At 33.4% G+C, this 13,954-nt stretch overlaps 1 protein-coding gene across 2 annotated transcripts in view; it reads right to left on the bottom strand.

The window, feature by feature from the left end:
- Positions 1 to 3,659: 3,659 nt before the first annotated feature.
- The window catches only part of SUV39H2 (suppressor of variegation 3-9 homolog 2), a 35,397-nt gene continuing 25,102 nt past the window's right edge, over positions 3,660 to 13,954 (bottom strand). For both annotated transcript variants that reach the window (XM_006098849.3, XM_006098848.3), the window contains 4 exons: positions 9,290 to 9,958; positions 6,808 to 6,954; positions 5,165 to 5,294; positions 3,660 to 4,333 (listed from right to left, as the gene is read on the bottom strand). In XM_006098849.3, coding sequence (XP_006098911.1) covers positions 4,227 to 4,333; positions 5,165 to 5,294; positions 6,808 to 6,954; positions 9,290 to 9,955 — 1,050 coding nt within the window. In that variant the 5' untranslated portion in view covers positions 9,956 to 9,958 and the 3' untranslated portion in view covers positions 3,660 to 4,226. The remainder of the gene's footprint in view (positions 4,334 to 5,164; positions 5,295 to 6,807; positions 6,955 to 9,289; positions 9,959 to 13,954) is intronic.

The raw sequence follows: 13,954 nt of genomic DNA, 5'->3' as shown, positions 1-13,954 counted from the left end.
CTATGGTTGCAAATATCAAAAAATTTCTATATGTGACACGGCACCAGAGTTAAGTTAGGGTTTTTCAAAATGCTGACACGCCGAGCTCAAAAGGTTCACCATCACTGTGTTAGGACAGATTTGCCCGTCCATTTACATGGGGGAAAAACTGCACAGTGACTTCACATTTCAGTTAAACTGGCACAAGAGGAGGGATGAGGGGAAGAAACTGATGGGATAGGGCTGAGCGTAAGGGCCTGGTCATTTCTGATTGGTCTTTGAGGAAATGTTGGGTCATGATTTTAGAGAAGTGTCTATTCTAAATTATTCAGCAGTAAGTTTTATTAATATGTATGCCCATGGGGAGTGGTCTGAGCACAGTAAGAAACCTGGGGCAAAGGAAGTAAGAAAGATACAAGGGGTTTTAAGGGATCACTGACCCATTTTTTCTAGCTTGGCTGCTGCTCTAAGCTTTGGATGAAATACATTCTACAGACTTATATGAGGGGCAGCATTAGAGTCACTGTGAGTCATTTCATTTTGTCCACCTCCCATCTGAGTACTGTTTCCTAAATTCCAAGTGAGTATAAAGTCTCTGGAAAGAACCAATGAGGATTGCAAATCATTGGTTGAATATCTGGTCATAATTATAATAGGTCCATTACTGAAACCCAAAGACTTCATATTTTATTTATAGCTCTAAAAATTAGTTATAATTCATTCTCATAAATCATGCAATCGAATATACACATTTGTATATGCTGACATCTTAATAGTGTAGCTTGTGATCCAAGAGGCGAGGAAGTGTTCAAAACATGCCTGTAAACATTATTCTGAATATATTCTTAGCATTTTAAAATCGCACCATCCATGTAATAGTATATACTGCCAAATTTTTATTGTTTTATATGTAAGTCTGGCATAATAAATGCCGACTAAATGAATTTAAGGACTAAGAGCACTAGAACAGTTTTGATCAAAATACTTGTAGTGATCACAAAAGATGTTAAAGTACAGCTTTATACAGTTGACCCTTGAACATGGGACCCCCAAGTTCAAACCTGTGTTGCTCAAGGGTCACTGTATAAACCTGTAATTTAAACATCAGTACAGGTTTATATACTGTACTTAAGGTACAGAATAATTACAGCTAATACATATGGTGCTTTCTCTGTGATAATGCTTAATTCTTTCACACACTGTGTATTAACTCCTTTAATCCTCACAACACCCTTTGAAGTATGTAAATACATTCATTATTCCTATTCACAGGTGAGGAGGCTGAGGCACAGAGAGGTTGGTTTACATAGCTAGTAAAGGTTGAAGCCAGGACTCAAATACAGGCAATTCAGGCCCCAGAGTCCATGCTCTTAATCACTATGCAATAAGGCCCCTCAAAAAGAATAACAGTGAACAGGATTATTTATAGTGACTACTTGATTTTTTACTCCAAGAACTATAAAGTACTAGAAAGGCAAAAAAGTTTCAAAATGCCAAGATACGTCACAGAAGAAATCCAGTGGCTAGCCCCATTTGCCTTAGAGATGAATCCAAGGCTTAGAAGTTTGTCTAAACTCATAGTAGAAATTGATTTTTTAAAAAAAGTATGCCTGAGATGTTAATTAAATATAGGTATAGTTTACTGGGTGATCTTGGGGATGTTAATATTACTTAATCAGTCTAAACCTACTTCCTTTGGTGTACTATAGGGGTGACAGCACCAAACTCATAGATTTATGAGTACATAGTATAAAGACCTAAGACTTGCTCAAGGAATATTTCTTAGCTCTAATTCTAAAATTCCTTTGCAGTTCTAGGCAGTGTTTAGTGAAACTAGTTTAAATACCTGGTGATAATAATGCTCAAACAATTTTGAGAAATATCCATTCACATTATGCTAAATTTAATATCCAAATGCATGAACCATGACAACGATAAACTTTTTAAAAAGAAATCTAACATGGAAAGGAATGGTATATAAACCTTTGGTTAACCTCAACAGCAGGTAGTCAGGAATACATCAGTATTTTTCTATCCTTTTTGTAGCCTGGAAAAGACAGTAATATATTCAGAAACAAAGCTAACCCATGATAAATAGAAAATCAAATGTCTACATTTATTTGCTAAAGAAAAACTATTGAAATATAAGAAAAATAAGTGCTGTATAGATTTTGCATATATGAAAAAATCCTGAGATTACCAATTGTGTATCACAATCTTCATATGCAGAAACCGAAAACAATGGTATTAACAGTACTTCTACAGTGGATTAACTGACAGTTTAAACTTGATCTAAATACTACCTCTGAATATTTGCTTTATATTGAGAGAAAAAATTATGACAACTTAGGAAACTAATGTAAAGAAGCTAAATGTTGATTTTTCTACTAATGTTCAGCTTTTTAATAACGTAAGGGTAACACAGGTAATTAAAATCTCAAAGGCCCATTAAATTTCTATTAATAACAATACAGTTGACTGAAAATAGCCATTTTCCCTTTGCCCTCCTGTTTTATATTTTTAACACAAAAAGACAAGATTAAGTAGGCAGTGAAACAGACTTTTAAAAAATGAAAATCACATCTTTAAACTTACCAATTATAATTCAAAGAATGCTTGGCCAAGGGGAGCAACCTGTAAAATCAATGATGCTCTCTCAACACTGATACCATGTCAGTATTTTTTTTTTTCACACCTTCTGCAAATTTTGGTTAGCAAATATACTCTGAAGTTCTAAACATGTAAACAGTTTACCCTGTATTATGAAAGAGCAAAGTCCTAATAACAATATAATAATGAAATGTAGCTTTTCCCCCCAAAAAAGAGGTTAGGGATTAAGAAGATATTTTAAATACAAATACTTTTTTAAAAAGAAAGTATTTGAAATGCTGCATTCTTGAAGTCAGTTCAATTTTACTGAAGCTTATTTTAGGCCATTAAAGCCTAGGGCAATGAGCTTAGAAATACCAAGAGCTAGACTTATTTGCTGCCTTTACTTTTATGTTGAACACCATGATTAGAAAACCCAGAATCACAAAGAAAACCCGGATTAGAAAACCCAGAATCAGAAAGAGATGAAAACATAGTTTTGAGGTTTTACTATTCAGGAAAATAAACAAAACCAACAATGAATATATTCCATTTCAGTCTTCACAGTTCAAGTAATAAATGGTCTCATAATTCAGGCACACACTTTGGCCAAGCCAAGTTTAGCTTTGTCACATTTTAAAAACTCACATATAAAATAGGTATCAGTTCAAAATATAGATTATTTTTAAAGAAGAGCTTGCAGGAAATATAAAAATAGTTAAATTTGGTAGAAAGGAAATGTTCAAAACAGCCTGATACTCAGAAAGTGTATGTTGATGTTATATTAAGTACAGCTGCTCTCAGGAGTATCTTGTTTTACTGTTTGGACCAGAAGTACTTACATGAATCTCCAATTCATGTCTTTGAAAAGGACCCTGAAAGCACCCCATTTCCCGGGCCTGGTACTCCAACAAAAACCTCCTGGTCCCAGTGCTGTGTCATTTCCAAGAGGCATTAATGGTCAACTATTCTAGAATTTTAGAGCTCTTGGGAGATTTTTATTCTATAGGATTGTGGTTCAAACATATACCCTTCAAATAATGGTCTAAATTGCTTCAAAATATGAAATAAAGCTGTAATTAACTTTTTTCACATTTAATTTTAGACCTTAAATTTCAGTATCATTAAGATATCAATGTTTTAATGAAAGAAGTAGAAAACAGGGTATAATTCAGTATCACCTATCTGTCTCCAATACAAGTACAATATTTATAGTAATAAATAGGTAAACAAGAATGACAACATAATAACAAAAATAGAACTTTACTAGTTCTCTAAATTCAAGGTATATGGCAAATTGAATGTTTGATCTTAGTGATCGTTGACATTATCAGTTTAACACTTAAACATCGAAGGAGGCATTTCTCTGTTCACACAGACTTCTTAAGTATGTATATGCTGACCTGTAGTAGTTTTCCTTTCTTGTTTGGTATCTAACCACTAATTAGGTATATTTCAAATTGGTCTATGTGGCCTTGTGTTCCTCTCTTCAGAAGCATCAATGATGCATTTTGGCCAATAGTTTGAAACAGGAATTGTAAATTAACACAGAGTATAATCTTCATAATATGAAAAGAGTCCCAAATATTTATTTTTTAAAATGTTAACATTAGAAAAAAACAAAACTACATTTATCCTCAGCTCTATTTCCTGAAAATTCAGTTGAGGTAACCTCTGCAAGTCACAGCTCCACATTTGCACACAGTTCTGACTCTCTTTTTGGCTGGGCCGTAGTCAATAGAGTCTGAAGACATATCTCCAGAACCTGAATATGTAGAGAAAGAAATACAGGAGAAAGATAGTTAAGACAATTCAGAATGAGTTTCAAATTTTCAGCGTTAAATAAATGTGAATATTCAGAGAAAAATCATTATGAATTGTCTTGAAAGGATGGTGTAGGCTAATAAGAGGTAAAGTTTATGTTATTAGTCCATATTTATGAGAATTGATTTCTGAAATGATGAAACTTTCTGGGAAAATCCAATACACAATTATTCATTTTCATACATTATTTAAGAGCCATAAATAAAATCAAGTAGTAACAATATGTAAAAGCCATCATGCTTAGAAAAACAATGGAAAGAAATCACTTATAGTATCACAATAAAGTAAATAGAACTAAATGTTCTTTTTAAAAGCCAAATTCCAATAGGAATGGAATAAGTTCATGTGTGATTTAAATCAATTTTCAATCTTTCAATTTTCTTTACTAAGAATATCCATTTCAAAAAACAAAAGAAAAAGAAAAAAAAATCCATCTCTTAGTAAAGATTCAGAAATGTAAGCTTACAATTTTTTAAATACGAGTAGTACTGAGAAAGGATGTTAAAATAAGTAGGCTTCCATAATGGAAATTCTGAAAAAAGCAGTTGGCAATGTAGAAGAAATAACATTACTCAGCTCAAGGTCAGGCAGACCTGGATTCCAGTTTTAGCTGTCAGGTTAGCTTTGAGACCTTGAGTAAAAAGACAAACTTACAGCTTCAATGTTTTCATCTGTAATATTGGTTCAGATGATCTAGTCTTTTCCTATTCTTGAACAGATTCTTTATACTAAAACAACTTAACACCAACAAAACTGTACTTGAAAATCATACCTTTCATTTGATAATCAAAAGTGAGCTCTTCTCCAGCATTTATGGTTCTCGTAGAAAATAATGCTATTCGGGGAAGACGAGTATCGAGGTTATCAATGAAAACATTGAACACCTGAAGATTTGGGTCACACTAAAAAAGAATGTTAGAACCCATTAAGTAAAAATTACGTGAATGAACTCTTCTACATCCATATAAAATTTTTTGTTGCCCAGACTATTTGTTTTCTTAAGATGTCCTGGAAATTGATTATTTGGAGGTCTCTGAGATATGAATATGTAAAAATACTGTTTTCAAACTTACAGAAAATTTCAGACATACATTAAATTAGAGAAAATAATATAAGTCCACATGAATCCACTATGCAGCTTCAAAAATTATCAACATTTTTGCAATCTTGTTTCATCTATTCCTGACTTTTTAATTTTTCTGGAAAATGTTACTGCAAATCCCAGATAACATTATCAGTTCACCTGTTAATATCTCACTCAGTAAGGCATATTTAAAGAATTAGAACAACTGCATTTAATAAGTCAAGTCAGTACTGTAGAACTCAAATTTCATATTGCATGGGGTTTCATTACTTAAACTCTTGCTTGGAATTGTTTGATTATATTGAGAACTCTACACTAAATTCTGGAATATGTAATATTGGAGATATGGAGTATCTCAAATTTATTATTAAGAACAAAATTAAAGTAAAAATTTAAGTCAGAAAAGAAGGGAGTCAGAAGGTCTCTGGCATTTCATTATTAGCCATAAATTAGCTTCTTGGTGTAAAATCCATCAAAAGTTTAACATGGTCTACTTCCTTATATGGTCAGCTATATAACTTACTCTCTGAGATACATTTCCTTGCAATCTGTAAAATGGAGAAGTCAATCTCACAAGACTAGTACTTAAGAATACTAACTTAGCCCTAACCGGTTTGGCTCCGTGGATAGAGCGTCAGCCTGCGGACTCAAGGGTCCCAGGTTCGATTCCAGTCAAGGGCATGTACCTTGGTTGCGGGCACATTCCCAGTAAGGAAGTGTGCAGGAGGCAGCTGATCAGTGTTTCTAACTCTCTATCCCTCTCCCTTCCTCTCTGTAAAAAAAATAAAATATATTTTAAAAAATAAAAATCATCGTTCTCCCCTTAAAAAAAAATACTAACTTATAATTTAGAAAAATAGCCCTAAATACTATTTCAACACTCTACAAATTTGTAAATCTTATAAAAATGTTAACATGTTTACATTTTAAGAGAATACAACTATCTTTAGTTATATATCCAAAAATTTAGCTGTGTTAACCTCTATATAATTGTATGTTTCTTAAACTTTCTACTTTCTGCCTTTTAACTCCTCTGCTCAGTAATTTCCTCCTCTATGAGGATAATAACTATCTTATAAAGTTGTTGGAAAGTTTAAGTGAAGTAACATATATAAAGACTTGCAAAATGCATGGTATTTGCATTTTGAATTTTCCAAATGAATTTTTCTAATACAGTGATAATCCCATGCCTTAATAGAAGAAGCCCTTGTACTAAAATACTTTGGAAATATTAAAAGTGTCTGTGGTTCAACGTTAATTATTCTCTCAACTATGGAAAACCATTAAACACAGTACTAATTAGTTCTGCCTATACTTTCCGTATTTCTTACACTGTGATTCACAAAATGAGACACATTTCCATATCGAGCTGCATCCACTGTGAATTCATCAGATTCATAATCCAGATCAAAGAGATATGTGATTCCTTTGTTATCATATAACTGCCCCCGTCTTTCAGCTTCTTCACTTGTGATTACCTAAAAATTAAAAAACTATAGTATATTATATAGATACTGCTGAAGTGAAGAAACTCTCATCCATAAATCTATTAATTAACATAGTAGTGTCTACAATGTTTAAAAATAAAGTGTCATCAAAATATACATTCACACAAATGACTCTAGAAGAGCTAGACAAATAAAGGCGGGAAAACAAAGGGAGTAGAAATGATGGTGCAAAGAATTATGACTGTTTAAATAGGAATTAGGACCATTTAACAATGAAGCTGAAACCATGTACTACTTTCATTCTAATCTATTGAGATGTTCAAAAACCGACATAACTATAGCTCTTTGTAGGACATAACAGAATGCAAAGCACTAAGTTTACAAGTATATGTGCTCTAAAGGGATATTTTTCCTATAACTAATCTGTGTGCAGTTACAAAGGGAAATTTATTAAAAATATAGGAGAGAAGGTATGTTAAATTTGCAGTCAATTGTATAGAAAGTTTCATTTTATAGGAATAGGTTGTTTTTATGAAATTCGGCAGCTCAAAACAATCACTTACAGTTCTGCTCTTAACAAGACAGCTTTACCACATGCTTAGCTTAAGAAACAAAATATGTCACCCTTCAGTGGTTGGCAAACTGCGGCTCACGAGCCACATGCGGCTCTTTGGCCCCATCGAGTGTGGCTCTTCCACAAAATACCGACTTCTGAGCATGGGCCACGAAGTTTCAATCGCACTGTACGTGCGCACCCGCACGTGGTATTTTGTTGGAAAGTTTAAGTGAAGTAACATATGTAAAGACTTGCAAAATGCATGGTATTTGCATTTTGAATTTTCCAAATGAATTTTTCTAATACAGTGATAATCCCATGCCTTAATAGAAGAAGCCCTTGTACTAAAATACTTTGGAAATATTAAAAGGGTCTGTGGTTCAAAGTTAATTATTCTCTCAACTATGGAAAACCATTAAACACAGTACTAATTAGTTCTGTGGAGAACTGATTTCTGAAATGATGAAATCAAGGTCAGCATGTGTGTGGGAGGCAACCAACCGATGTATCTCTCACATCGATGTATCTCTCTCTCAGTCTCTCTCCCTCCCTCCCACTCTCTCTCAAAATCAATGAAATTAAGTACCATGGCCGTAACCGGTTTGGCTCAGTGGATAGAGCGTCGGCCTGCGGACTGAAGGGTCCCAGGTTCGATTCCGGTCAAGGGCATGTACCTTGGTTGCGGGCACATCCCCAGTAGGGGGTGTGCAGGAGGCAGCTGACCGATGTTTCTCTCTCATCGATGTTTCTAACTCTCTATCCCTCTTCCTTCCTCTCTGTAAAAAAATCAATAAAATATATATTAAAAAAAGAAAAGAAATTAAGTACCATGCCCAAGGTCACACAGTAGTAAAGAAGAGTCAGGATTCAAAACCAAGGCTCAAAAAAAAAAAAAAAAGTCTGTGGTGATATATAGTGTCAACCAAATTTAGCTGCTGTGCTTATTAAGCCAAAAAAAGAGAATAATTGAATTATAAAAGATTTAGTATCCTAAATAGTGATTTATAATAATCTGCCATTGTCTAAAAATATAAAAATCAATATAGGGATCCAATGTAATCTCAAAATCAGGTGATCCAATTCAAAACAACTTTTAAAATATCAGATTTGACAGCCCAGATATGCAGTCATACTCGTATTTTTCTAGTCACAGCTTAACCCACCATTCAGTTTGAGGAAGTGTAGCAGTGGTGAAGTGCACTGATTTTAAAGCAAGGTACTTAATTTCTCTGTGCCTCAGTTTCCTTGCCTATAACAATGGAGATGATACCACTACCTCAGAGTTGAGAGAATTAATGTGTTAATATATAGGGTGCTTAGAAGAGTAAGTGGCACATGGGAAATAATACTTTTGCATATATACACATTATATGTATAAAAATAAATTTGTTTAGTATTTGGTCAAATGAATGCAGTAAATTATAACTTAAAAGTTTCAAAGTCAGCATATATCTAGATCTCATTTTCTTCTTAGAAATTAGTGTAAAAATAGTTGTCATATTTTAAACTTTACAAATGTCACTTACATTGACAAATGTCAAATACATATAAATGGGTATTTGTTGACAGATGACTGTATTTCATTTGTCAATGTACATATATATTTTTGTTTATTCAAGTTTATATTTATAACTATGCTAGTGATTCAATTCCAAACTGTGGACCCTTCTTTTAAATGTAAAATTTCTGCATATTTGCAAATGATAATATCAAAATTTATCAAATATTTGTTACTGAGATAAAAAAGTAACTTTTTAAAAGTGTAAACCGTTCACACACATTATTTGCTGTGTGATAAGTTGAACGTACCTCTCCAACATATTCCATGACAAAACTCATTCTTTTAATCTTCACAAGGGTTTTTACACCCCAGCCACAGCCATTGCTAGTTCGAAAGATGCAAAGTGAATACTGTGTGCCTTTCTGTACAATCCTATTGGGACAATCGGGTCCACACTGGCATCTTGAGTTGCATTCATAAATAGGGGTACCAGGTGGGATTTTAATTTGCTGGTTTTTATTATAAGCCAAAAGAACTCCAGCTTCAGCAGGACAACATTTCTCAAAGAAGCAATCTGTGCATGAACAACCAAAGGTAGCTTCATTTACTAAGCTGATTCCAGGAGTAGGTTTGTATTCATTAATGTAGTAGAAGTCTGAAGGTGGGCCCTCTAAGTCAACAGTATTTTCAACAAAAATCATTCCTGTATGATTTTTTCTTCTGTTGAGTTCATCTTGCCATCTTTGCAGAGCTATCCTTTGTTTAGCCTTCTTTACAATGTATTCAGCAATGGCGGGTTTCAAAGCTTTGTTATTGTTTAGAGTTATTGCTTTGCCTTTCTTTACCTGAGATAAATAATTATGCTTGTCATTAGAGAATTGCTGAAGTAGTAACGGGCACTTGAGATTTTGCAAAGGTTCCCAAGTATTTGTAGAATCTGGCCATCCTTTCCATTTTACAAGATAATATTCCATATCCTTAAAATACAAAAGAAAACACAAATCAGATTATGTCAGTCCCAATTATTTAAAGTAATTTAATATTGGAAAGAGTAAGGTATGCCCTAGCTGGTTTGGCTCAGTGGATAGAGCGTCGGCCTGCTGACTGAAGGGTCCCAGGTTCGATTCCAGTCAAGGGCACATGCCCGGATTGCGGGCTCGATCCCCAGTAGGGGGCATGCAGGAGGCAGCCGATCAATGATTCTCTGTCATCATTGATGTTTCTCTCTCTCTCCCTCTCCCTTCCTCTCTGAAATCAATAAAAATATATTAAAAAAAGAGAGTAAGGTATCCATTATTATTTTATTTAAAGTTCAGAATATATAATCACAGATTTCTAGCAATTGATGTACAGATCATAAAAATAAAACTATTTTTCTGTATATTACATAAAATCTTTATAGAATTTGATGTGGCAGAATATGCTTGACCATAGGCAAAAGAATTGCACCTACAGAAAAAGTACAGAAATTCATTAATATTTTACCGAATGGTGATTAAACTAAACAAAAACTATTCATCCTTATCATGCAAATGGCTAGTCCCCAAACTAACCTAGATTAGAGGCTTACTTGGCCAGCACAGATATAGGTATCCTCTAAAATCTGTAACCTAATATTTTAAATTAGATACGAGGCAAGTTTTTTTTCTCAATGTCATGGGCACATAAAGCCTAGATGTTCTAAAGATACACTATCCAATAGTCATTAGCCACATACAGCTACTGAGAACCTGAAATGTGGCTAAGTCCAAATTGAATTGTGCTTTAAGTGTAATACACACTGAATTTCAGACTTAGCACACAAAAATGTAAAACATTTTTTAACTTTTTAAAAATATTGATTACTCATTGAAATATTTTGGATTTACTGGATTAAATATATTATTGAAGGCAATTTCACTTGTTTCCTTTTATTTTAATGTGGTTACTAGAAAATTTAAAATTACACGTATGTAGGCCAAATTATATTTCTATTGGACAGCATGATTCCAGAGAATTCTTACCTTTGATTCAATCATGACTGGATTAGGTAGCAGACATTCAAACTACCAACGATCAAATATTTTTATTTATCCCTCAGACTACTGTTGACCACCATGGTACCTGGAATCTTGCCTCCCTATCCCAGTGACCTGACTATGTTTTCTTCCCTTAAATTTGGATGGTCAAGTGTGTATAATAAAAAAATTCTGAAGTCTCTCAACTTTTTTCTTTGTCGTCTGACGTAACCAACATATATCTATGTGCCATCAGGTAAAATGCCTTCTAAAACATAAAAGTTATTAAACTGCATTGTATAGTTTTTAATTATAGTATTTTAATTCATAGATATTGATAAAAACTTAATTGTGCTACATTTATTTTTCCCTGAAACTTTTAATAAAGTTTTTATTATAAAGTAAGGATGCCCATGAAACTGTTTTATGATTCATAATTTAATAATGCCAAATAACCTTGAAGGTCTAGGAAATGTGGTATTAGACATATTAAGGAGGCACGAATCGGGCTGAGGAGCACTGAGGCAGCTTTGAAGGAGTAAGTCACCTAGGTAGTGAGTGCACTTATTTTCTCCCCACTGTTTTCATCTCAATGTTTTATTATATTTCTATTCAATAAACAGTAATGCTTGTGAATTAAAATAACTTTGCTTCTTTAAAAAAATGGTCAAAATGCTTTCTGTTTAAAAAAAAAGGTTAAATTATGGTGTGAGGATATGCACAAAACTGTACTTCCATAGATATCTATAATGTGATTCCAGAAAGAAAAAAAAAAAAGTCCTAGACATATATTTGTTATCAATCTGGTTCACTAAAATGTAACATGGATTTCTCCCTCCTGTTAGGTAACTTCTAAAATTTGGGATTATTGTTAGCAGGTATCTGCTCAGCAACAATGAGACCCACTTGGCAGTATCTAACATCTATTTCCCTTAATTATTAAAGTTTTAACTTTTCTGATTCCAGAACAAAGCAATACAACCTTGCTTGTTTTCTTTTCCTGTTACAGCTTTTCCTACTATAGCCCTGGGTTGTGCCAAAAGTTGCCAGAAAACAGTGAAAGAAACAGAAACACTGGCTTCAAATCAGATGATCAAGCTAAATTTATCATTCAACAAAATTAAAAACATCATAACACTGAAGTTTGCTTCCAAAACAATGAGTAACTTGCATTTTTAATGACTAAGCTTTGTATTTAGTAACACTGGTACCTACTTAATTTATGGATAGTAAAGATGCTTATAAAACATTAGTGTCTTTGACAAGTAATATGCAATTTCTACTTTGTAGACTTTTGTCTTTTATATGCATATTTTTTAAATCCAAAAAAGATATTTCCATTTTGAAAACTAACTTTAAACAGAAAAAAGACCAGTTTGACTTAACAAATTCAATTAATTCAATACCTTAAAATTCCAAATAAAAGCCAAAAAGTTTATGTCTGATATATCAGTATCTTATTCATTCTGATATACAATCAACTCTTGATTACTCACAGAAATAAAATACAGTCATAATAATGATCTATAAATTACTCCTGTATAATTTGAATTGCATCATATGAATTTTTTCTTAAAGACATTTCCACTCCATTATGTTTGTTATAGGTTAAATTCATTCAAATATTTGCTCGGCTGGTGTGGCTCACTGGTTGAGCACTGACCTATGAACCAGGAGGTCACAGTTCAATTCCCGATCAGAGCATATGCCTCGGTTGTGGCTCGATCCCTGGTGAGGGGTGTTCAGGATGCAGCTGATCAATGATTCTCTCTCATCATTGATGTTTCTTTCTATCTCTCCCTCTCCCTTCCTCTCTGAAATCAATAAAAATATATTTTTTAAAAATTCATTCAAATATTTTAGTATCTATAATAATTAGTATGTGAAAACTTGGTCACTAGAGGGTGTGATGAAATGTAAGGTAATACTAACTTCAGGAGTAAAATATCATTGGTAAAAGAAGGCAATAATATGTAAAATAAGTAATAATAATGCAAAACAGTACAATTTTAACCACAAAACCAAAAAGACAATATATACCACTAGAACAGAAAGAGGGAAATTAATATAGGTCAATCAGAAAAGGGCACAGAGGAAGTAGAACAAACTTCAACTGTGAAAGACTAATAGGATTTGTTGTGTAGGGAACAGGGCAGGCAGGCTGAAAAACACAAGCAAAAGCCTAAAACTAAGATTTGCATGAAGTATCCAGAAAACATGAAGAGATGAATTTGGCTGGTTTTTAAGTTCAGATATTAAAGAGATAGATAAAACTGTAATGGCAAGGCAATAGAAAATTTAACATAGCCTTGGACACTTAAGGCATCTGAACTTTTATTATAGGCTAATGTTCTTTATAATTCTTAGAAACCCTGGTGTTTCTGTGGGGAGTTCCATTAAATACATATACACTTAATTCCATATTGTTTATCAGGAATCATTTTACCAATCTTCTAATTGCTAAGCCAACAATTCTTCAGTTCTCATCGTCTTGACAATTCTCCGTGGGCTTTGATATCACGATTCTCTCTACACTCTTGTTCCTCTTCTGCCTTCTTTGCTGAGACCATTATCCCTGCCCATCACTTGAAAGGAATGCAGATACTAAGGGCTCTGTCCTTAGCCGCTCTTCACATTATCCCTTTCTGACAATTTGAAGAAGCTATGGACCTTTACTTAACAAAAGTCACATGTAACATTTTGGGTAATTTTAGGATATTTGGATTTCAAGTAAAGAATTCCTGCTCTAAATACTCTCTCTGGGCAATGTCACCAGTTCAAAGCTTTTAATTATATGCTGATAAGTCCCAAAATTTTATATGCAACCCAATATTCCTATAGCCTACTGGATGTCCAACAGGTTTTTAAATCAATCTATCCACATGGAACTTGTCATTGTCCTTCCCAAACAGATTATTTCTGTTCTGTATTCCCCATCAAGAGGAATCTTACCCACCTGCCTAGTTACACAAGTTG

This window comes from Myotis lucifugus, unplaced genomic scaffold (assembly GCF_000147115.1).
Source record: "Myotis lucifugus unplaced genomic scaffold, Myoluc2.0 scaffold_249, whole genome shotgun sequence".
In the NCBI taxonomy this organism is placed as follows: domain Eukaryota; kingdom Metazoa; phylum Chordata; class Mammalia; order Chiroptera; family Vespertilionidae; genus Myotis; species Myotis lucifugus.
Note: the sequence above shows the minus strand (reverse complement) of the source record. Positions and strands in the feature narration are given on the sequence as shown.